The sequence below is a fragment of the Neurospora crassa genome, linkage group IV, assembly GCF_000182925.2.
Source record: "Neurospora crassa OR74A linkage group IV, whole genome shotgun sequence".
Lineage (NCBI taxonomy): Eukaryota > Fungi > Ascomycota > Sordariomycetes > Sordariales > Sordariaceae > Neurospora > Neurospora crassa.
Genome location: NC_026504.1, coordinates 3,472,664 through 3,494,448, shown reverse-complemented (window position 1 = coordinate 3,494,448; position 21,785 = coordinate 3,472,664). Strand labels below are relative to the sequence as shown.

Genomic DNA, 21,785 nt, shown 5'->3' with positions numbered 1-21,785 from the left:
TCCTCGGGAGTTTTACAACAATATTGCCCACCAAGATATGGCTGTCCAATGTGCAAACTCTTTGACTACCTCTTCCGATATCGCTACAAGCAGCTTTATTGGCGCTGGACAACGCGTTATTATAACTGGCACTGGCTTTGACATTGGATCTACTACACATATACACCCTTCATTCATTGAACCTGATGGCGGCAGAATGGATGCGGTGACGACCCGACAGGCTGGCTAACATTTACGATGAACAGCCTTGCCGTTGTTTGGAGGATCGTACACGAGGAATCTGAGAGTCTTGTGTCTCTTTTTGGTGGCCTATGAATGGAAGAAGTACGTCTTCTAATTGATTGTTCCTACCTATCTCCCGACTCAGAACTTCTTTGTGTCCCTTCAAGCCTGACGCCCAAAACTCCATGCTCCAGCGATTACACAACCGAAATTCAAATGGGTGCCAAAGACAATGAGAAAGAAAACCGGTTTAAGTGGAGTTATCAGTCTTGGCCTTCTTCTTGGGACGCAGCTCATGGCTATACATGCGGAAGAATTCGGAGGGCTGGGTAGGCTGCTCGCCAGTAACGTCGTGGAAGGCCGTGGTGACGACGTAGTTGGTCTTGCCCTCGCGGACCAAGCTGTAGTACTCGAGGAGATACTCCTTCTCGGAGTCGTCGATGTCGGCTTGGGCCTTGAGGATTCTCTTGGCCTCGCGTCTGTGTTTTAGGCGTTGTTGTTAGCAATTGCTGTGGAATTCAACGCAAGTCTAATGGTGATAGAGGGCAGAGAAGAAGAAAAAAACGTACTCGGAAATGTTCTCAAACTCCATCTTCTGACCGACAGCCTGGCTGGCAGCCTCAGCCAGCTCCTTTCCAGCGCAAAGCATGGGACCAGTGACAATCATCATCTGGCCGCGGTGGCGATCATCGAAGCCATGCTTGCCCTTACCAGCGAGGACACAAGCAGCGACGTACGCAATATCACCCAGAGCAACGGGAGCAAACTTGTGGTTCTCGCCAATGGGCAGAGGGAGGATACCGTTCAACTGTGCTTGCTGAGAGTACAACAGCAAGTTCTCGGCGTAGAAACCAGCGCGGATGACACAGGGCGAGTGGCCCAGCTCGACGCTCGGGTCGCCCTTGGAGCTCAAGACAATGTTCTCAATGTCGATGAACTCGCGCAAACGGGGCTGCTTTTTTCTCTCGGCATAGTCGCAGCCGGCAGCAGAGATGAGCAGCACGTTCTGGACTTTGGCCTTCTTGGCAGCCTCGCACAGCTCGATGGTGATGTCGACCTTGTCCTTGTGGGCGGGAGGGATCACGCAGATGGTGTCGCAGCCAACCTCCTTAAGAGTCTTAACCATCTGGCGCTCGCGGCCAGGGTGGTGCGGGACGATCTTGGCTCCGAGGGACTCGAGCTCCGTGCACTTTGGGTTGGTAGGGTCGAGAACCAGGCTGGTGATGCTGTCAATTCGCTTGGCGAACTTGCTCTCCTTGAGGAGTAGCTCGGCAATGAGAAAGCCGGTCTGGCCTTCGCTGGCGGTGATGCAGATGTTGCGAGTCATCGTGGAGGATAGTAATGTGTGGGTTGAGCTGGTATCTCGATGTGATTTCTTGGGCTTGTGGTGGTGAGTTCAAGTCTTGAGAGGAGGCGACCGCGGCTGGAGTAAAAACGGTGAAGCAGACTTGAGATGGGCGCCCTTCTTGTGGTTCACTTATCTGTATGTCATGTCCAGTTAACGTCATTATCATCCATCCAGCACAAGCACAGCCCAGCTGCGCGTTCTGTTGCTGCGCGTTTGCTTTCAGTTTCAATCCAATCTGGCTTTGGAGAGTGATGCAGTTGACGTCACGGCTAGGAAGGAGCGCCCCTGAGGGGCCTTCAAGGTTCCCGTTACTCCGGAGATTCTGCTCCTAGACCACCTCTCTTCGTTTTGACCAATTTTACATAACCATCGTCATCGTTGTCGTTGTTTGCCGCAATAGAGGGGGACCCCGGCCTTGTTGAAAGGGGTCCGTTCTTGTCGCCGGATTGGGTTCAATGCAAACGACGACGTACCACCACCCAAGAGAAGTGTTTCTATCTCTAACTACAAGGAAGAAGTTTGAATTCATTACCGACACATTGCCACGGCTATGACGATTGATCACGATATTTGTTTCATTGTTGGAGAGTAAATGTCCCCCTAATGAAGCGATATAGGAGACTGGCAAGGATTTGTGACGCCATAGAAACCTTTGAGAGGTATCCCCTAATACCTCTCTATCGCCTTAGAGGTCCTTAAAGACTAGAAGAAAGCCATCAAGACTAGGTAAAACACTAAATAGAAAGACAAAATCTATAACTAGTGGACTTTGGATTTTTTGTTATTGGACTAACACACAAACCAGGACTGGATTGTATATGTTTTTTCCTTCTTGTCTCGCTACCTTCTTTCTCACTCTGTGTTACCAAGGTTCGAAGGGTGGCATTGGTTCATCATAGACTCCACGATCATAGACTATAGACACTCGAAACTCTGGCCAAGAGGGCTGCCCATAGACTTTCATTGGCGACCTTGAATCACTTCACTGCTCATCACTCATTTTCATTCTTAAAGCACAAGCAGTTCACACGCCTTTGCAATCCACGATGGCTGAGCTGTTCCAATACACCCATCGCAAGCTAATCTCCTCCGTACGTCCAAGAACAATTAAGACCTCACCTCCCTTCCCACTCGACCTCAGCAACCTCACAAATCGTCTTCCAAAACTGCCCCTCCTCATGCGCAAACCTCCCCAAAAACAACCCATCTACTCCATCAACCTCTTTCAGTTGTCCAAACAACCCCGGCCCCGCGCTCCCTCCATACAAAATCCTCGTCACCCCGCCCCTTTCCTCCCTCCCCCTCACCACCTCACTTTTTCGTATAGTCCTCACCACCCCCCTCACATGTTCCACCCCCGCAGGCTCCTTTGCACCAATAGCCCAAACAGGTTCGTAAGCCAGCCAAACTTCTTTTGTGGGGTCAACGCCCTCTAGGCAAAGTTCTACTTGGTCGACCACCTCCGCCGCCGCTTTCATGATTGCTACCTCGCTCAAGGCAGGTATTTGACCAGGGGAGCCTTCGCCAACGCAGATGAGGGGGATCATCCCGTTTCGTATGACTGCCTGAGCTTTGAGGCAGGTGATGGCATCTGTTTCGGCAAAGTGGCGGCGCCGTTCAGCGTGGTTGAGTTCAACTATGCTGCACCCTACCTCGGCCAGGACGGCGGGAGATACCTCGCCTGTGAACGGACCGGAATCTTCCCAGTGGCAGTTTTGCGCGCCGAAGAGGATTTTGGGATCAGTTGGGCCAGATTGACTTGGGTGGTTGGCGGTGCGGTTGATGGCAGACTGCAAAGAGAGGTGGTCGGGGATGATGAATATGTCAATCTTGGAGGCGAGGGCGGCAGCCAGGTTGTTTCTGTTGTCGTTGGACTGCTCGGTTTTGGTGGAGGTGTGGTGTTGCATGAGGTCGAGGAAGGAGGTGATGAAGTTGGTGGTGCGGGCGTGGGAGAAGTACATTTTTGTTGAGACGCCTACTAGACGCCGGCGCTCACGGGAAGGTGATGCGGAGGACATAGTCGTAGATTCTTGCTTGACTTCTCCTTCAAGGGTGTTCTTCTTGAAGTCTGCGGTGGCTGTTGGCGTGGTTTGACGATGGTACTAAGTCTAGGTATGGTTAGAGAGGATTATGGTTCCTAAGCTGATGGAGGAGGTATCAGTTAGAATTCAGTTTGTCTGTGATTCTTTCCGTGCAAAGAATCGTCACCCGTACACTATTTGCTATTACCTCAACCGTATTCTGATTTCAATACCATCAATGACTTGCAACGAGACACACTATCTGTTTTCTTGGCATAGGTTGATGACAATCCGAGGAAAGGAACACTGTTTGGCAGCTAACCTAAATCCTTCCGTACCCCGCGGATAAGCGCATCCTATACCCGTATCTAAGCTATCTTCTTTTCTCGGGCCCGGGTAAATTGCAACATCACCTTCCCCTCCTCGTCCGCCAATTTTTCTCTCAACGTCGTTTGCATTTTCCCAAACCTAGCGGATGCCCCTTCTCGGTTAAGTCTGATTTTACAGAAATCCGGGGGATCTACAACAAACCCACAACCCCACAAACCCCCCACGATCCATTGCAACAAACAAATTGTCACTCTGTCATGTGTGAAGCTCGTGGTCGCGTTGGATATGTGACGCTCTTGGCGTTTGTGCTAACGTTATTTCCGTTCCAAGCTCGGGGGAATGCTACCCGAGCCCACTTACACTGCATCAGTCAGGGCATCTTCGCCGTTGGGGGGCTTCGGATTACGATATCCGAAAACAAGGATAACAGAACAGGACAGGACACTGCAGGACTTGCAAGGCTTTCAGGGTCAAGGGTTTTCCCCAGGTTTTCCCCACGATCAACATGGCGGATCCGGGCTCTGGAGTCTGGACTCTTGGGGAGATGGAGAATGGATTGACATTGCATTCAAACAGAAACTGGGGAAAGAATGGACACTCGAAGCAACGACAACAACAACAACTTGACTTTCATCCTCTTCGTTGTAAGTGATTACTATTCCGTTGAACCTGTGATCGAAACAAACCGCAAACTGCCCGCAATCAAATTGCCCACACCTACCCAAATTCATGACAAGTGAAAGAAAAAGGAAGGCATTACAAACAACAAGAAGAAAAAAAAGAAAAAAAAATGTCCAGTCTAACTAACACCCCTTCACCCACTCCGCCTCTCTACCCCCTTCCCTCCCCTCATACTCATGAATAGCCCTCACCTTCTCCGCACTAGCACTACTCTCATCAAACACATAGCCCAACCACTCCTTCGCCAGTCTCCGCGCAAGTTCCAGCCCGACCACCCGTTCACCCATACACAGCACCTGGGCATTATTGCTCAACACGGCTCTCTCCACCGAAAAGCTATCGTGGGCCGTAACCGCCCGGATACCCTTGATTTTGTTGGCTGCGATGGCCACCCCTAATCCGGTGCCGCAGATGAGCAAGGCGCGGTCGCATTCGCCCGACGCGACCAGCTTGGCGGCTGCGGCGGCGATGTGTGGGTAGGCGGTGGACCTGTCTTGAGAGTCGTGGGCGACGCCGACGTCGATGACGGAAATTACGCGAGGGTCAGAGGAGAGGTCGGATTTGATTTTGTTCTTGTAGTTGATGCCGGCGTCCTGTTGATTGGAAAGGAAGGGGTTGGTTAGTAATAGATCTTTTTTTGGGCCTACTACGGAAATTTCATAAAGAGAAGACTGGAGGGTTCGAGGAGAAAGACTGCTGTACTGACATCGCAGCCGACGGCGATGCGCCATCGTGGTTGTGGTGTTGTTGTAGACATTTTTTGCTGGTGATATTAGTCTAGACGTAAAAGCTTGTCCGAAAGAACAACCGAAGACCGCCTTCTTTGCTCTTAATAACCTTACAAGCACCCATAACGTCGAGATCACAAGGTTGGTATGTCATGACTAATGACCGGTAACAGCTCGTCGAGTGAAGCCAAGCTATCAGGCGAGGGGACTCGGATTTAGCCAGGACGTGATGCCCTTCTGGGTAAACCGGAAGAATTGGGGGTCACTCCCGCCCCAATATTGACGCCACCACTCCCCGGAGCCCGATTTGATTGCCCCTCTCTGACACATGTCTGAATATTGAGGAAGCCGCTTACGCTACGGCAATTGAGTGGTCTGGGACGGAAATCATGCAAACGGCACGGTGGGTTGAGGAGGGGGAAGCGAGTAACACACGAGTGTCTCAGGCTCATACCGGACGATATGACCCATGCTGAAAATGGAGGACTTCTACATGGTCAATATCTCTGAGGACTTTCCGATTTCACAAGACCTGATACATCCTCATAAGCACACATTCTTCTTGTATGTTCTGTGTGTCTTCTCTCACGCCTCACCATCATCTCTACACCATGTCAAAGCGTCACCTTTTCCCATCCTTGGACGGGCTCGTCCCCAAGGCTCTTCGCGGCATCGTTGCTTCGAACCCCCGACTCAACCTGGACGAAGCCAACAAAGTCGTATACGACTCCGAAGCACCTCGGTCCAATGTCAGCATTGTCAGTGGCGGAGGATCTGGACATGAGCCTGCCTGGGCCGGCTATGTTGGAACCAACTTACTTGCGGCAGCCGTAATGGGTGACGTCTTTGCCTCACCAAGCACCAAGCAAATTCTAGCCGCGGTCGAATCAGTACCTTCCGACAAGGGCACTCTCCTGGTAATTACGAACTACACGGGCGACTGTCTTCATTTTGGACTCGCGGCCGAGAAGACGAAGGCAAAGGGCAATCCGTGTAAGATGCTCATCTGCGGCGACGATGTCTCCATCGGGAAGAAGGGCGGCTCCCTAGTCGGAAGACGTGGGTTGGCCGGGCAAATTGGAGTGCTCAAGGTTCTTGGTGCGGCAGCTGCTCAGGGGGCGACTCTCGATGAGCTTTACGATTTCGGTTCTGCATTTGCCAACTCGATTGTCAGCATTTCTGCTACTCTCGACCATTGCCACGTCCCGGGGAGGACTGAGCACGGAGCACTAGCCGAGGACGAGCTGGAACTGGGAACTGGACCACACAACGAGCCAGGTTACTGGAAGCTGTCACCAGCACCTTCAGCCGAGGGACTCGTCCAGCAGATTCTCAAGTACTGCCTGGACGAGACAGACCCCGAAAGAAGCTACGTCAAGTTCAACCCCGGTGATGAGACGGTCCTTTTGATCAGCAATTTCGGCGGCATCTCGAATCTTGAGTTGGGCGGGCTCGTAGACGAGATTCTGCAACAACTGCTCAAGGACTGGAATATGGAGCCGGTTCGAGTGTACTCGGGATGCCTGGAGACATCACTCAACGCTCCTGCATTTTCAGTATCCGTTATCAACATCACCGCTGCTGCAGCCAACAGCACCTACACCGTTGACCAGATCAAGGGCTTCTTTGACACTCGAACGGACACCGCCTGGGAAGCCGTTGCTGGATACCAGAGTTATCCGCGACGACGTAAGCGGTCTGAGCAGGTCGTTCCACCCCCGAAAGAAATCAGGAGAACAGTCGATGACTCCACTGACCTGAAGATTGACCCATCGCTGCTCGAGAGCATGATCGAGAGCGCCTGCAACGCAGTGTCAGCCGCAGAGCCGGATCTCACAAAGTGGGACACCGTCATGGGCGACGGCGATTGCGGCCTGACCCTGCAGACGGGAGCCAACGCGCTAGTAGATGCTCTGAAGACCAAGAAGGTTGCCTCCAATGGCTCGGTGATCGAGGTCCTGAACGAGCTGGAAGATATCGTCGAGGGTAAGATGGGAGGGACATTGGGTGGCATTCTGGGTATCTTCTTCGTGGCGCTGCGGACGGCGCTTCAGGAGAACATCGGACTCGCAAAGGAAGTGGGAGTTCCTGCTCTATGGGGAAAAGCTTTGTCAACTGCCATCAGTCATTTGCGTCAGTACACCCCGGCCAAAGTTGGTGATCGTACAGTGATGGACACGCTGATTCCCTTCGCCATGGCTATGGAAGAAGGGAGAAGCTTTGAACAGAGCGTCGCTGCAGCTGTGAAGGGATCCGAAGGGACCAAGAAGTTGAAGCCAAAACTGGGCAGGGCTACTTACGTTGGTGTTGGTGCGGATAACAACAAGGAGCTGCCGCCCGATCCAGGTGCGTGGGGAGCCATGGTCGGACTCCAGGGCCTCTTGTCGGCTTTCTAATTCCGTGGTGAAACTACATTGAAGACGGTGTGTTCATCATAAATGGGAGATGGAGGGTGAAATGATGGGGAGGGGTATAATATCTTTGAGTTTTTGTTGTTTGAGAAAGAGCAGTTTCGTTTATCGCTACCACTTTTCCAGTTCTGCACGGCATTGTTTCCTGCGTAGTTTTAGAGTGGCAGCCCAACCACCACCAACCTCGACTTATGTTGATTTTTCACAAAAATGTGAGCACAATTTCGCTCATGTCTCCCACAAATATCGATGTAAAGGAAAGTGAAAATTAAAAGTAGGACAAAAAAAGAAGAAAAAAACGTTCACGGTGCGGTAGAGCGTTTACAGCTTAGATGTCTGTTCTCGTTTTATCGTTACCAAGGGTGTACTACCCTCCGTTGTTAATATTTTTCCTTGAGGTATGGGACGCCCTTTTTATACTTGGGACAGCTGTTGGGTATGGATGTTCGATTCACTGTTCGGCCTCCTTTTATGCTCATGACACATTCGAATTAGGAGTGGTGGACAGTTAACCGCTGCGCCATTTGGCCAACGCCCCGAATCGGCTGACTTGTTGAACTGAGGCTTGGAATAAGTGAGAGATGTACTTGAGGCTACGGGTTGAAGAATCATAAAGGTTGAGGCCATTCAGGGATTCCGAGCGCAGGCATGACCCTAACCCTTCGTTGTTGAGGAGATGTTTTGGGGATGATGGGATGACACTGGTCTTCAATGGAGCGTGCAAGATTGACACAAAGCTACAACAGCCTGGCTCCGGCTTTATCTAGCACGTAACGTATCTATAGGCATTATCAAGCCTTCCCGGCACTTCCCAGCCAGTGCATATACTGCTCAATGGCTTCCTGCATCGCCTTCGTCCCGGCCTCAATCACGCTCGTCAACGGCTTCCCCTTCATCTCGTCCTGCACCCTCGCATAGTGATTGTTCATCCCTTTGTTGATGTTGACCTTGGTCACACCACCAGCCATGCACTTCCTAAAGATCTCCTCATCGAACGGGTCCGCACCATGCAACACCAGCCTGACCCTCTCACCCACCCGCTCATTGATGGCTTGCAGACGATCATACTCCAGCTGGATTCCCCTAGGACCATACTCTCCATGCACGTTTCCAAATGCGGGAGCCAACATGTCAATCCCGGTATTGACAAACTCCTCAGCCTCCTCGGGCGTAGTCAGCAGTCCTTCCAAGTCCGCCGTCTCCGCCACGCCATCCTCTCCGCCCTCGATACGTCCAGGCTCCGCTTCGGCAGCAATCCCGCGCTCGTGGCAGTACTGCACCAACTCGGCCGTGAGCTTCAGGTTCTCTTCCTTTTCGTAGTGGCTCATGTCGCACATGATGCTGTCGAAGCCGTCGGGAATATCGGCGGCGCGGCGCACCAGCTCGGGTGTTTGCGCGTGGTCCAGGTGCAGCGACACAGGCACGCTGGCGCTGTGGGCGGCGTCGGCGGCGGCTTTCACGAGTGAGTCACCCGCGTACTGGATGGCCCAGGGGAAGAGGAGGACCATGGCTGGCGAGCGGGCGGCCTCGGCGGCCTTGACGGTGGCGATGATGGACTCGATGTTGTAGCAGCACATTCCCGGAACGGCGTAGCCGCCGGCTTTGGCCTTGTTGAGGATAGACATGGTCCGGTTCTCGGAGAGGGGTGGGCGGCCCATTGTAGCTGTTGTTTGCCTGGTGTTGTTGACTTTGGTATGGTGTTCTAGAAGGGAAAAGAGGAAGGGAGCAACTGAAAAGAAACAGAATCCGGCTGGCAGGTAGGGTAGGAGAGTTGTGGTATGCCTGATTATGCGGAGACGGATGGGATGTGCTTCTGCCACTGACAGAGGTTGCCTCTCCTGTACTAACAGAAATGGTCAACTGCAAAAATAGGCAGTACTTACAAAGAGCCGTGATTATCCAGCAGCCGAGTATCGGGAACAGTTTATCCTTCAACGTGTTGCCGAGTTGGAGGATGTCATCAGCAAGTTTCCGGATTGGGCAAACCGGAGTAACTACTATAGATGCCATGACCCCCAAATTCACCCCCAACTTCGCCCCCAACTTTACCCCAAACTTCCAAGCCGAAATCCCGACTCAACCAGTTTGGACGTTATGCATCTCTTTTAGCCTAATGCTGACCCAGTACGTACCTAGCGGGATACTTTCCTTGAAGAGGAACTACCCCAGTTGCTAATTGGTTTCCCGTCCAGGACCATGGAGAAAGGGGAAAGTCATCTGGTTAAACATCACCTCGTGGCTCAAGCCTTTCTAATATTTAGGCGGGGGTGGGGGGCAGAAGAGGAGGAGCAGGAGGAGGAGGAGATGGAGGAGCGGCTTATAGCCAGGTTTCGGTGTAAGACCGGTGGATCACGCCATGTTGGTGTTCAAAACGTTCTGTTCGGCTTGCAGGAAAACGAAAATGACGTTCTCGCCGTGGGGAAAGTTTGGCTTTCCCTCACGTATGGGGAATCGAATTTCCGCAAAAGAGTGACAATTGCTTAGACGACCAACTCGCCATACTCAGCTTCACGGGATACATCGAATCTGACTGGGGCTTACACTTACACAGTGGCTGCCCTACCTAACGACGACTCAACACTCACTCATCACTGTTCACTTACTGGGACTTTGTCCATTCACCGAGTCGAACCCAGAACATCATGTCAGACACCAAGCAAGCTGTGGCCTTCATCGGCCTCGGGGCCATGGGCTTCGGCATGGCCACTCACCTCATCAAGCAAGGCTACCCTGTAACCGGCTTTGACGTCTGGCCGCCAACCCTAGAGAAGTTCACCTCCGCCGGCGGTCTCACAGCGTCCACACCAGCATCCGCCGTGGCCGACAAGGCACTCTGTGTCTGCATGGTAGCCACTGCGCAACAAGCCCAATCTGTGCTTATCGACGGGCCGGACGCCGCCGCTCCAGCTCTGCCCCAAGGGGCGGTCCTCCTCCTCTGCTCCACCGTCCCCTGTGACTATGTTCAATCTCTTGCAAAGCAGCTCTCCGCCATTGGCCGTCCGGACATCCATCTGATCGACTGCCCTGTCTCTGGCGGTGCCGCCCGCGCCGCCGACGGTACCCTTTCCATCATGGCGGGCGTGCCGTCTGAAAAGGCCCTGGGCAAATCCAAGCCGCTCCTGGAAGAGCTTGCCGATCCAGCCAAGTTGTACATTGTCCAGGGCGGCATCGGCGCCGGCAGCAACATGAAAATGGTGCACCAGGTGCTTGCGGCTGTGCAAATTCTCGCAGCGAGCGAGGCCATGGGGTTGGCCACTCATTTGGGACTGGATCTGGCAAGAACGAACGAGGCCGTGCTCAAATCGGACGCATGGAACTGGATGTTTGAACACCGGACGCCGAGGATGTTGACGGGCTATCAGCCCATTGCGAGTGCGACAGTAATTATCGTCAAGGACACAAGCATCATCACTGCCGAGGCCAGGAGGAGCGGATTCCCCACGCTGATGACGAGCGTGGCCGAGCAGGTGTATTTTTCTGCCGTAGGAAGGGGGTACGGGGCAGACGACGACAGTGGGCTGGTAAGGCTGTATGCAGAAGGCAAGGGCAAGGTTGGACCGGTTCAAGGAACTGCTGCGAGTGGCGAGGAGAAGCTAGCAATGGTGATCGGACTCTTGAAGGGGATATTGCTCTGCTCGGCGGCGGAGGCCCTGGCTTTCGCGGATAAGGTTGGGCTGGACCTCGATCAGGTGTTTGATCTGTGTATCAACGCGGCCGGAGGAAGTCAGATGCTGAAGAAGTATGGGCCCAGTATCATCAAGGCTTTCCGGGAGGGCACGGCGAGGCAGGGATGGGCTGCTGCCGAAAGCGAGACGAGTCTCAAGGAGATTGCCGATGGTCTTTCTGCGGCTGTTGAGGAGGCTCAAAGACTCAAGGCGCCCGTTTTCTTGGGCAGCCAGGCGTTGAATGTCGTCCGGGTTGCGCTGCAGTCGAGCCCAGATGGCGTTGCGGCGGGGGCTGTTGTGAAGGTGTGGAACTCGACAAGCGGTTAAGGCAGAGAGTTTGCTTGTCGGTTGTACCCAATTATCGTAGTAAAGTCGAAACGTGTTGCTCCAACTGCCCGGTTTGTGACTATCAAAGCCGGTCGTCGTCATCAACCTTCCTGTCTTCAGCCCCGTCTCGCTTCTTCTCCTGCGCTCTGTAAGGCCAATCCTTCGTGTTCGTATCCTAATATCGATGGCCACAAGTTGTTCATGTTCGCCCTTCTCAGCCGGGTACGATCCGCTCAGAGGAACGTTAAATAATGTCTTTGCCAATTTTGGTGTTGAAAGGTGGAAGTGAAGGACCGGGCTTGATTCCATTCCGTTGACACCCCAAATCCACAGCAGCAGTGAGCGAGCCACTGTAGCCACTACCTACCTATGCAGCCACTCCCCGCACTCCCCCCGCAACAATGCTCAGCGCCTGCCCGCCCGCCTTCTCCTCACGGGAATTCGCGTCTTGGTCACTTACGCTAAGCCATCTTTCTCTCTCAACGCGTAAAGCTTCCAGGAACGCGACCAGAACTTCAACAACCCAACCCGGGAGCGGCACCTTTGGTTGACTCCCACTTCAAAGTCTGAAGAAAGAAACCTCCTGTACAAGTCAAAGTCAATTTAAGCTGATTTACGCCAAGATGGAGAAAGCGTTCCGCCCTCACTTCTTCAACCACGGGAAGCCAGATGTAAGTCATCCAACTGCATCCCACATCCAAACAAAAGTCGAGGCCAGCTTGAATCCTGCTGACTTACATGTCTTTGATAAACTAGGCCAACCCAAAAGAGAAAAAGAACTGCCACTGGTGCCAGATCCGATCCTTCGCAACCCACGCTCAGCTGCCCATCTCCATCGTCAACCGCGAAGACGACGCCTTCCTCAACCCCAACTTCCGTTTTATCGACCACTCCATCATAGGGAAAAACGTTCCCGTGGCCGACCAGTCTTTCCGAGTAGGCTGCTCCTGCGCTAGCGATGAAGAGTGCATGTACTCGACATGTCAGTGTCTCGACGAGATGGCGCCAGATAGCGACGAGGAAGCTGATCCCTACACCCGGAAGAAGCGATTTGCCTACTACTCCCAAGGAGCGAAAAAGGGACTATTGCGTGATAGGGTCTTGCAATCCCAGGAGCCCATCTACGAGTGCCACCAAGGTTGCGCCTGTTCCAAGGACTGCCCAAACCGAGTGGTAGAGCGTGGCCGGACCGTGCCCTTGCAGATCTTTAGGACTAAAGACAGGGGCTGGGGCGTCAAATGCCCCGTCAATATCAAGAGGGGGCAATTCGTGGACCGGTACTTGGGCGAAATCATTACCAGCGAGGAGGCCGACCGGCGACGAGCTGAATCGACCATTGCTAGACGAAAGGATGTCTACTTGTTTGCCCTCGACAAGTTTTCCGATCCGGACTCACTAGATCCCTTGCTGGCCGGACAGCCGCTAGAGGTTGACGGCGAGTATATGAGTGGCCCTACCAGGTTCATCAACCACAGCTGCGACCCCAATATGGCCATATTTGCGCGGGTGGGCGATCACGCTGACAAGCATATTCACGACCTTGCCCTGTTCGCCATCAAGGATATCCCCAAGGGGACCGAGTTGACATTCGACTATGTCAACGGATTGACAGGGCTCGAAAGCGACGCGCATGACCCATCAAAGATCTCGGAGATGACCAAATGTCTCTGCGGAACTGCCAAGTGCAGAGGCTATCTGTGGTAATGGGGGAAGATGTTAACTCACAAAAAAACCCCGTGGTGTCCCCAAAGATCACTTGACGATGCGTTCCCCGCAAACCCATATTTTACCCGGTGGCCTGACTTGCCGTTCGTATGCCCTAGACAACCTCTTGCAGAGCTAATGCAACCGTTGCAGTGAGGCGACTGCAACAACAAGCATCCGTCGCTCTAGAGAACTTGTGTAAGTCGGCGTGATCAAGTCTGTACTTCAACAGCGCCCTGTAGACATTGTGCGGGAAACGGCAATACTGGTCTTTTTACTGCGCCCGAATCATTGGGCTGAGCCATAATTGTAATGAATGGATGACGCTCAACTCGGGTGCGGTGCTAGGACGGCTCAGCCATCATGTCGATGCAGGAAAAGACGGATTGAGTTAAAGGGTGTCTGCGCCATCTACACTAGATCGATAGTCAGATCAGGGAATTGGAGGCGGATGAAGGGGAACGAGCTCGGGCTCTTAGGTAACGACAGAGCTTCCCCCCCCCCTGGCTAGGTTGCCATGATCATACCGGGCCGACAGTGTAACGGGGCGGGATCGCATCACAATGACAAAGTCCCCCCTCAAACGTCATTCTCTCATGTCATGAACTTGTCTTGCTTGAGGCTCTTATCTGTGGTCGTCATGAAGTTTGTTATTCCTGGTCTAGTACATTTCATGAATCTATCCATCTGCCCATTTCGCCATCGATCCCCGCTCCTTACCCCGACATCGCAAAGGGATGGTAGAAATCTAGAATTCCAATCTTCCCCAAGTTCCATTAACGCCTCCCAATATTATCGAAAGCTTGAACTCGTTCAACCAGTCAACGGCCGAGGTACAACCTCAGACATCACCATCCCCGGCCACTTCAGGGGTGTGAAACGAAGCCCTCTTCACCGCGACATCGCCCAGAAACGCCTTAGCAAGGACTTATGGTAGCAGCCCCAGACTTGGCCGGACCACGCTAGCAGGCCGCGCATCAGCAACTTTAGTCAGGGACGGGGACCCCTACAGTGCATACATATGTAAACCCCACGCAACAGATCTGCCTGCGGGGGTTCACCATAGCATCAAACACACCACAAGTGCCTGCCTGCCGAGAGCGAGACGTGCAGCATCGGAGGAGCTTTTCAACGGGCGAACAGGGGGAGCTCTGCCAGAGTCGAAGCTCATCTTCCAACAGTTCAAAAGGAATCGGGAGAAAAAGTCGTCGACTTGAAGACTATACGTCGACTTTGGCACCACGTTCAAACTTACCTTTGTTGCCTCATTTTGTTCGCCCTTGAAATATCCAGCGAGGCTCCCGATCTCGAACACAAGGGGCCAAGGGCAGATCCGAAGGTAACTGGCCGAGACCCGACAAGTAAGACATTCGAGAAGGACGGGACGGGACGATACTGCGCCCATTCAGGGGAAACATCCACTCCCGGCACTGCCTGGTGCATACCGCCTCGTGCTTATTTATCCATTGTTTCAACCGGCGCAAAACTCTCAAACGGCCTACTGCGCGTTGCGAAACGACAACATTCGCTGGCGCCTTCAAGGCCAATCGCCGGCTCGGGCCGTCATGAACTGGCTATCCAGGCGGCTGGTATAACCCGAGCGAGCGGTGGCACTTAGGCAGGAGAGTGAAAACGGTTAAAGGTTGTTGAAGGGTCTGGTCAGTCAGGCAAAGACAAAGAAAGAAAAAGGGGGGAAAGGTGAACAAAGTTAATTCAGATATCCAATATCCGAAGTAGAGAGAGAGAGAGAGAGGAAGAGAAAGAAGTGAACATTGTTGGATTTAGCGGCGTATCCGGTTCATCCATCCAGTCTCAAACGGTAAAAGAAAAAAAAAAGAAAATGGTGTGTATCACGACTATCTACCTACCTATCCTACCTATTAATCCAATCCAATCTCCACTGTTATCCCAACGTCTTTATTCAAACGTTTCTAACTCGTACTTCTGTCTCTTCCTCTTTGATTTGTGTAGGGTTGCTGCATATCCAGGTCCTCCGAGGAGGAGGGCGTAATAGCACCAAGGTACCCAGCCGGCAGCCGCACCTCTAGGATTTCAGGTTCTTCCCGAGCAATCAACCGCCGTGAGTTAGATGCTGGAGGCTCGCCAGCTCCCACAACAGCAGCTGGAACACCAGCAGGGTCACAACTCCGCGGCATAGGAGGCGGTTCGTCAGTAACCAGTGATGATCGACAACCCCTTACTTCTCACCCTCCTTCAGGGGCAACAACATTCTCTCACCAACCACGACAAGAACAACAAGAACAACAACAACCAGGTGAACAACGAGAACAACGACGACGGAGTCATCGTCGCCGTTCTTCTCAGCACCGTGGTGACCGTGGAGATGATCGTGGAGATCGAGACCGAGGCCGCCGCCGCCACTCCCGAAACCTCTCCCAACATATCAACAAACCCCTAAAGCGGCACGAGTGGACAAGTGATGGCACAGTATGGACGCGCGCAGCTTTGGATCGCGAGCGGGTCGAGTTCTTTGATACTAGAGTCACGGGCAGGCAGGAGGTGTGGCTGGCCATTCACGCCGCGCTGGAGATTTTGTGGCATCAGGAGCAGGTGGATGCGGCTGCGGCTGCGCAGCATGGTGACGGAACGCTTGCGGCACCAAGTGACTACGAAGGCGAAGAAGGCCAAGGTGAAGGACACAGCAGCGGTGTAGAGGAGGACGACGACGACGACAACGGCAGGGAAGTAGCCCTAGCAACCGCTCAAACCATCCTCAACGCCGCCGAGATCACGCTTCCCACCGGCAACTTGGCACAGGGAGGAGCGTACGATTTACTAGGAAATCATTACTCGCTTCCGGAACACATTGTTTCAGATCCTACGAATATTTCGACGAGTCGACCACCTTCCTCCATGGAAGCCGATGAAGATGAGGAAGGATACGCGGATACGGACACCAAGGGTGCTGTGTCAGTAGCCAATGAAGAAGTTACCGAGGGCGCCAGCCAGGAGGCTTTGGAAAATGGTGATGAGGTCTGCTCCTCCTCCGAGCGTCATCACAGGGGGAAGAAAGGCAAAACGGTGGTGAATGTTAGGGATCTGATCAATGTCAGGGTGAGGTTGAGTGATGGGAGCAGAGACGTTATCGTGCAAGTCGACAAAGGGGATTCGGTACGGGTTCTTGGGAGGAAGGTTGCTGAGAACGCAAAGGTACTATTTCTTTCTATCTTTTTTTCTTCGCTATGCAGCCCAACAGCTAACAGACTCTTGTTTTTGTGTTTCTTTGCCACAGCTCTCCTCAAACAAAAAGATCCGCATAGCCTACATGGGCAAGGTCCTCAAAGAAACATCCACCCTCCCTGACCAAGGCTGGAAACAAGGAACCATTGTCAATGCCCTGGTTTTCAATCGGTAGCCACATTGTGAACCAGCGGAGTTTGACAGAATGATTTCCGCCATAACCAATCCACCTCCGTCTCCCCCCTCCAGAAGCAGGAGACAACACCGACATCCCGCGGCGAATACAGCCACGGCTAGTTCCAGTCGACAACAGCTTCCTCCGCAGCAGCAGCAGCAGCAGCAAGTCGCTTTTGACCAATTTCTATCGCTACAGCTGTGGCGAGTCAATACGATGCCTCAGTAAAGAGGGCACAGTAGGGCGTATCGTATGGGGTTGCTGACTGGCATCTATCTGGCTGGTCCTTCCTCGCTCCTCACATTCCAAGATAACCAACCCCAAAACACGGCGCCGGCGCCGAAGAGCGCAACGGCGACAGCACCGACCAATCCATGAGCGCCGAGTCATCCCAACATTTCAACAAGAATACCTACCTGCCTATCTATACCTTAATATCACGACACCCTTCAACCACACAAATAAACCGGCCCCGTTTCAACGAGAAGGGTCGCGTTCCGGGCACCACCCCGTCTACATCATATCACATTTGATAATACCTATTCATCACTTCAACCTTCCTTTTAAGAACGAATATGATACCATTTCCCTATTTTGTTTCATTAACAAGACACCTGGGAGGACATCTTCAAAGACTTACTTTTTTCATATGTCATGGTTAATGGCGGAAACAAAATCCACGTCATACACCGCATACGATACCTTACTTATACCCCTTTTCCTTTCTTCGCCTACCTACGTACCAATAATTTTTTTTTTTTTTTTTTTTTTCATAATGTGCAATTAGGCAGACAGCATATCGCCGAGCAATTACTTTCTACTTTTTACTTTTACTACTGTTTAATCTTTACTTTTGTACCCAAGTTTGTGCTCTGGGTGGGGGAAGGGTCGTATGGCATAATCATGCCGTGGAGAAAGGAATGGATAAGAGACCGCAGTGGAAGGAGGAAATGAGTGATGGAAGGGATGGTGGACGAAGTTATGGGTGACTATATATGAATGAGAATAATGCGCGTGTCTGTTTGAGCTTGTCTAAGAGATCCACTGACTGATGACTGAGGATGGCATTAATCACACCTGGCTGGTTTTCTGTCAAGGATTGATTTTGTGTCTATATCTGATTTTTCCATCTGGATAATTCATCCTGCTTCTGGGTTCATCCTCTGCTTTTGTCTTCCTCATCCATCACACTATATGTCGAAAACCCTTTACATTTCAGCCATTAATCGAAGCATACAAAAGAGAGTGACATGAGTCTCATCCGAATCTCTCACAAGCATCAACTAGTGGAAATGTAACAAAGACTATGATAACAACAACTGAAACAAACCACAACGGTGAAAAGAATATCAAGTGATGAATTAATCGCTATACAACCCTCCCAATCACCCCATACATCATCTTTTTCATCTCATCTAGCCGGAGAGAAAATCTGTTCAAGCGGCAGAACCAATCTTGTTCAATGCCTTGAGGGAGCCAAGACTGAGGGCCAACCCTTGCGATCTGCTGCGTATCCTCAAGAAACCAGTAATGGGTCCGTCTTCACCTTCCTTTTCGATGCTCAAGTTTGCTAGAGCGTCCTCGCCTGAATAAGAGAAGGGAAGTTAGCGATGCTATTTCCGAAAGTGCTATGCGAATGACGAGAAAACTTACCGAAAACGCTTCTTGCGTAAAGGTTGGCGCTCAAGAACTGGCAATCACCCTTAAGACTGGCCTCTGGTGTCAAGCAGTTCATATTTGTGGACGCCATAAGCAGGTCCAGGAACTCACGTAGGCTCTTCGCCTTGCTGTTGATGTTGACCTTGTTCTCCCACTCAAACTCGGTCCACATGGTGCGGAACTGGGTCTCAGTGCAAGTTGCCGGTTGGATGTAATCCATGATGTCGACGTGCAAGTCGTTCAGGATGACCACGTGGGTATCAGTGGAGTGAGCACCCTCATACACGACGTTGCCAAAGATGACACCAGTATCTGTGGAGGAGACCTTGATGGTGCACTGAACGTTGTGGAAGTCGTGGGGTCCCAGATTCTGGCTTGTCGGCTTCTCCACAACCTTGAGGTCACCGAGAGTTGCGAACTCGACGGTAAGGTTCTGGAGGGTCTCAGTTGTTTGGTTGACGAGTAGTACGTCTAGTACAATGTCGAACTGGTGGACCTTGACATAGGCCTCAGCATAAACAGGGTCGGAGAAACCGGTGAGCTGGACAACGCGGCTAAGCTTGCCAGATAGGTCCTCAGCCGAGCTGTTGTCTCCACCAGTGGCACGCTCGAGATCGGCATCGAAAGCATCAGCCCCATCAGTGGCATTCTTCTTGGAAAGCTGGCGGATTTGATAAACATCGTCCACCTGGGTGGCCGTCTTTGCCTTTTGGTGGGCCTCTTTTGCTGCGCGCTTCTTCTCCTCAACCTGGACCATCGCCCTGAACGCCTTCCTGGTATCCTCGAGATAAACGGTCTCCAACTCCTTGTGCGCGGTGAACTCGGCAAGGGAGCGCACACAGCTCATGATACGATCCACCGAATCTTCATCAATAGGGGCCTTGACGAACTGCGACTGACCAACACGAATGACGGAGATCATGATGAGCATAGCCTCAGCGCGGAGGGCGTTCGTGCGAGCCTCTTCCGAGGAGATCTCGGCATGACGCATGACAAGCTTGGTAAGGGTCGATGCGAGAACAGTGGCAAGGTAGTAATCGCCGTCAAGGATAAGTTGCCTGAGAGGGGGCTTCGACGAAGCCTTGACAGCCTCCAGGCGTGCAGCAGCTGTAGACTGGCTGGTAAGGGCAGTCTCGGTAGCGTATGTGCCGTCAGCAAGGACCTTGCGTGAGCCAGTCGGCGCTGCCCTTGAGCCATTGACCTGCTCCTTCTCCTTCTCCTCGGCATCACCATCAACATTATCCAGCAACCGTTGCTCGGATGCCAAGATCGGGATCTCACCCAGGCTTGCCCGAATTCTCTTCCATGCGTCCCTGATATCCTTCTCCTCAAGCGAGTACTCGCCGATAATCCAGAGAATACCGCGGTAGATCTTACCAGCGCGGACTTCACTCAGGGTATCTACCAGTCTCGCAATGATTGCTGGCCTGAGCTGAGGGAACTTCTCGACGACCTCCTTGACAAAGTTAATAACATCAACGGCGGAGTTGTTGTTGAAATCGGCAATAAAGTCCATGAGCAAGCCGACGACGCTAGCGGCGACTTCGGAGAACTTGATAGCGCATTGATGGATGGAGTGGATAAGAAGCTGGCGGTACTCGTTGTTCTTCTCGTACTCCTGGTCAACCGTCTTGGACAGCTCCTTCTTGAGCAAAAGCACGACTTCCTCCACGTTCTTGCTGGAGACCATCTCCAAAGCGATCTCGAGACCCTTCCTCCGCACATCGATATCCGTGCTAGAGAGAACGCGCAACACCTCCATGGTCAGGTCGTCCAGGACGCCGGGGTTCTTTTGGCGGAGTTGATCGACACGGTCCAGAACGATAAGCTTGACATTGTTATCCGCCTCCTTGATCGCAAGCTCAATGAACTTGCTGGCAGCAGCCTTGACAGCGACAGGGTTGTTGGTGAGGGCCGTCAACGACGAGGCCGCTTCGTAGATAACGGTCGAGGCACTAGCTTCCAAAAGGTCAAAAATAAGACGGAGGTAGCGCGCCTTGTTCTGGGTGTTGACAACAGCATCTTTCCTGATGAACTCCAACTCGGCCAACTGCAAAAGCTCATCTGCGTTGGGAATACCGTCAAAGACGGTGCTGAGATAGAGAAGAGCCTTGTCGTGGTCGATGCTGGCAAGGGCGGCGAAGCCATTCCGCTTGCAGGTTGGGTCGCTTTCGCCTTCGAGGAACGTGGAGATCAAGTCCGCAGCATCGGGAATAAGCGACGGGGAGTGCTGGTAAATGGAAGCGACAGCAAAGACGGCGTTCTTTCGGACATAGGCATGGCGATGTTCGAGACAGCCCCGGGCTGAGGAGAGCAAAGGCTCGAGAAGTTCGGCCTCCCGCAGCTTGCACAGGAAGCGCAGCGTGTTGCCTCGGATGTACTCGTTCGGGTGTTGCAAGTCGTTTCGGATGCCGTTACTGCGAGGCAATGGCTGGTCAGCTTGGAGGGGCCAGCATGCCCAGACGGACACGGAATGCCTTACCATACTAGGATGAACTCCTGCTTGAGCTTCCCTTGGGCATCAAGCTTGGGGCAGATCTCATAGTAGAAGTATAGAAGCTTCTTCAGGGGCTTGGATTTAGAAGGCATTACGAATCGGATAATGTGCATGAGCAATTGGGGCATGGGATCGCCATTGAGCATGATGGTAAGAATGCGCTTCATGGTCTCGATCTTGGTCTCGTCGGTGCCCTTTTCGAGCTGCGTCTTGAGCTCCTGCACGGTTGGGGTGCCGTCGACGGCATTGTCCTTGACCAAGCTGTAGGCATTTTCGAGGAACGACATGTTGGAGAGCTGGCGGCGGCCGGGCCGTCTTTGATTAAAGTTGAGATTGAATTTGGTAGAAAGTAGCTGGCCGGGCGTCCTGAAGAGGAGTCGCGGATCGAAATTAGAGAGGGGCGGGTGTGGTAAGGTGTTGTTTGCCCCGTTGTAGGTTGCGTGGTGCTAGTAAATGGATGGACTGAGTGGCTGCCTCGAGCTCCTGAAGAGTGACGATGAGCTGGCCTTGGTGCTGGATGTGGTTTCCTCCCCCTGGACTGACAGGGTCGTGGTTGGCCGAAAATCAAGAGACGGCTGCGCAATGAAAGGGTTGTCTGGAGTGCGCCGGCGAGGTGAGAGAGCGGAGCATCACCTGTGCTTGTTGTTGAAGTCTGGAAGAGCCAGCGTGGATAGGACGGTCAATTCTATCGAGAGACGGCCCCTGGGAGATGTGGCATTCTGGCCGGCCGCAACAGCACACGGCGAAGCACGGACCCCCCGACACCCTTACGGCCTCACCAAGCCTCCATCTCCTGGCCGAGTCTGCCATCTGCCA

The 21,785-nt window shown here is 52.7% G+C and overlaps 10 protein-coding genes across 10 annotated transcripts; 4 read left to right on the top strand and 6 right to left on the bottom strand.

Annotated features, from left to right (window-relative positions):
- Positions 1-275: 275 nt before the first annotated feature.
- NCU04398 (hypothetical protein) lies at positions 276-1,729 on the bottom strand. Its single transcript, XM_952382.2, has 2 exons — positions 792-1,729; positions 276-701 (listed from the first exon to the last, which is right to left on the bottom strand). Exons 1-2 carry the CDS (start codon positions 1,547-1,549, stop codon positions 473-475), a joined length of 987 nt encoding a protein of 328 aa, XP_957475.1. The 5' UTR covers positions 1,550-1,729; the 3' UTR covers positions 276-472.
- An 820-nt stretch (positions 1,730-2,549) lies between these two features.
- NCU10106 (mitochondrial triosephosphate isomerase) lies at positions 2,550-3,687 on the bottom strand. Its single transcript, XM_001728487.2, has one exon. It carries the CDS (start codon positions 3,586-3,588, stop codon positions 2,686-2,688), a length of 903 nt encoding a protein of 300 aa, XP_001728539.2. The 5' UTR covers positions 3,589-3,687; the 3' UTR covers positions 2,550-2,685.
- A 1,016-nt stretch (positions 3,688-4,703) lies between these two features.
- Positions 4,704-5,371, bottom strand: NCU10107 (ribose 5-phosphate isomerase). Its single transcript, XM_001728486.2, has 2 exons — positions 5,309-5,371; positions 4,704-5,195 (listed from the first exon to the last, which is right to left on the bottom strand). Exons 1-2 carry the CDS (start codon positions 5,357-5,359, stop codon positions 4,725-4,727), a joined length of 522 nt encoding a protein of 173 aa, XP_001728538.1. The 5' UTR covers positions 5,360-5,371; the 3' UTR covers positions 4,704-4,724.
- A 570-nt stretch (positions 5,372-5,941) lies between these two features.
- NCU04400 (hypothetical protein) lies at positions 5,942-7,726 on the top strand (the record flags this gene model as incomplete). The annotated part of the gene is made up of 1 exon (XM_952384.1): positions 5,942-7,726. The coding sequence occupies one exon, from the start codon at positions 5,942-5,944 to the stop codon at positions 7,724-7,726; it is 1,785 nt and encodes a 594-aa protein (XP_957477.1).
- Positions 7,727-8,412: 686 nt separating this feature from the next.
- On the bottom strand, positions 8,413-9,694 carry NCU04401 (fructose-bisphosphate aldolase). The gene has a single exon (XM_952385.2). It carries the CDS (start codon positions 9,397-9,399, stop codon positions 8,533-8,535), a length of 867 nt encoding a protein of 288 aa, XP_957478.1. The 5' UTR covers positions 9,400-9,694; the 3' UTR covers positions 8,413-8,532.
- Positions 9,695-10,049: 355 nt separating this feature from the next.
- NCU10110 (3-hydroxyisobutyrate dehydrogenase) lies at positions 10,050-11,954 on the top strand. Its single transcript, XM_001728485.2, has one exon. It carries the CDS (start codon positions 10,384-10,386, stop codon positions 11,731-11,733), a length of 1,350 nt encoding a protein of 449 aa, XP_001728537.1. The 5' UTR covers positions 10,050-10,383; the 3' UTR covers positions 11,734-11,954.
- Positions 11,955-12,175: 221 nt separating this feature from the next.
- dim-5 (defective in methylation-5) lies at positions 12,176-13,860 on the top strand. Its single transcript, XM_952386.3, has 2 exons — positions 12,176-12,404; positions 12,490-13,860. Exons 1-2 carry the CDS (start codon positions 12,357-12,359, stop codon positions 13,435-13,437), a joined length of 996 nt encoding a protein of 331 aa, XP_957479.2. The 5' UTR covers positions 12,176-12,356; the 3' UTR covers positions 13,438-13,860.
- A 368-nt stretch (positions 13,861-14,228) lies between these two features.
- Positions 14,229-15,258, bottom strand: NCU16819 (hypothetical protein). The gene has a single exon (XM_011396104.1). It carries the CDS (start codon positions 14,840-14,842, stop codon positions 14,495-14,497), a length of 348 nt encoding a protein of 115 aa, XP_011394406.1. The 5' UTR covers positions 14,843-15,258; the 3' UTR covers positions 14,229-14,494.
- NCU04403 (ubiquitin domain-containing protein) lies at positions 15,258-17,838 on the top strand. The gene is made up of 4 exons (XM_952387.3): positions 15,258-15,280; positions 15,409-15,769; positions 15,859-16,608; positions 16,691-17,838. The coding sequence occupies exons 2-4, from the start codon at positions 15,620-15,622 to the stop codon at positions 16,811-16,813; spliced, it is 1,023 nt and encodes a 340-aa protein (XP_957480.3). The 5' UTR covers positions 15,258-15,280; positions 15,409-15,619; the 3' UTR covers positions 16,814-17,838.
- A 56-nt stretch (positions 17,839-17,894) lies between these two features.
- NCU04404 (coatomer beta subunit) lies at positions 17,895-21,694 on the bottom strand. Its single transcript, XM_952388.2, has 3 exons — positions 20,955-21,694; positions 18,467-20,889; positions 17,895-18,398 (listed from the first exon to the last, which is right to left on the bottom strand). Exons 1-3 carry the CDS (start codon positions 21,254-21,256, stop codon positions 18,250-18,252), a joined length of 2,874 nt encoding a protein of 957 aa, XP_957481.1. The 5' UTR covers positions 21,257-21,694; the 3' UTR covers positions 17,895-18,249.
- Positions 21,695-21,785: the final 91 nt, after the last annotated feature.

What these genes read in the sequence shown, in the direction of transcription:
- NCU04398 (XM_952382.2), bottom strand. Translation starts at nt 1,549, where the DNA reads ATGACTCGCAACATCTGCATCACCGCCAGCGAAGGCCAGACCGGCTTT. An exon ending in GAGTTTGAGAACATTTCCGA is followed by an intron (nt 702 to 791) that starts GTACGTTTTTTT and finishes CCTAAAACACAG; the next exon opens with ACGCGAGGCCAAGAGAATCC.
- NCU10106 (XM_001728487.2), bottom strand. Translation starts at nt 3,588, where the DNA reads ATGTCCTCCGCATCACCTTCCCGTGAGCGCCGGCGTCTAGTAGGCGTC.
- NCU10107 (XM_001728486.2), bottom strand. Translation starts at nt 5,359, where the DNA reads ATGTCTACAACAACACCACAACCACGATGGCGCATCGCCGTCGGCTGC. An exon ending in GCATCGCCGTCGGCTGCGAT is followed by an intron (nt 5,196 to 5,308) that starts GTCAGTACAGCA and finishes TCCAATCAACAG; the next exon opens with GACGCCGGCATCAACTACAA.
- NCU04401 (XM_952385.2), bottom strand. Translation starts at nt 9,399, where the DNA reads ATGGGCCGCCCACCCCTCTCCGAGAACCGGACCATGTCTATCCTCAAC.
- NCU10110 (XM_001728485.2), top strand. Translation starts at nt 10,384, where the DNA reads ATGTCAGACACCAAGCAAGCTGTGGCCTTCATCGGCCTCGGGGCCATG.
- dim-5 (XM_952386.3), top strand. Translation starts at nt 12,357, where the DNA reads ATGGAGAAAGCGTTCCGCCCTCACTTCTTCAACCACGGGAAGCCAGAT. An exon ending in TCAACCACGGGAAGCCAGAT is followed by an intron (nt 12,405 to 12,489) that starts GTAAGTCATCCA and finishes TTGATAAACTAG; the next exon opens with GCCAACCCAAAAGAGAAAAA.
- NCU16819 (XM_011396104.1), bottom strand. Translation starts at nt 14,842, where the DNA reads ATGGGCGCAGTATCGTCCCGTCCCGTCCTTCTCGAATGTCTTACTTGT.
- NCU04403 (XM_952387.3), top strand. Translation starts at nt 15,620, where the DNA reads ATGATCGACAACCCCTTACTTCTCACCCTCCTTCAGGGGCAACAACAT. An exon ending in CCGTTCTTCTCAGCACCGTG is followed by an intron (nt 15,770 to 15,858) that starts GTGACCGTGGAG and finishes AAACCCCTAAAG; the next exon opens with CGGCACGAGTGGACAAGTGA. An exon ending in AGGTTGCTGAGAACGCAAAG is followed by an intron (nt 16,609 to 16,690) that starts GTACTATTTCTT and finishes TCTTTGCCACAG; the next exon opens with CTCTCCTCAAACAAAAAGAT.
- NCU04404 (XM_952388.2), bottom strand. Translation starts at nt 21,256, where the DNA reads ATGTCGTTCCTCGAAAATGCCTACAGCTTGGTCAAGGACAATGCCGTC. An exon ending in CAGGAGTTCATCCTAGTATG is followed by an intron (nt 20,890 to 20,954) that starts GTAAGGCATTCC and finishes ATTGCCTCGCAG; the next exon opens with TAACGGCATCCGAAACGACT. An exon ending in TTACGCAAGAAGCGTTTTCG is followed by an intron (nt 18,399 to 18,466) that starts GTAAGTTTTCTC and finishes TCTCTTATTCAG; the next exon opens with GCGAGGACGCTCTAGCAAAC.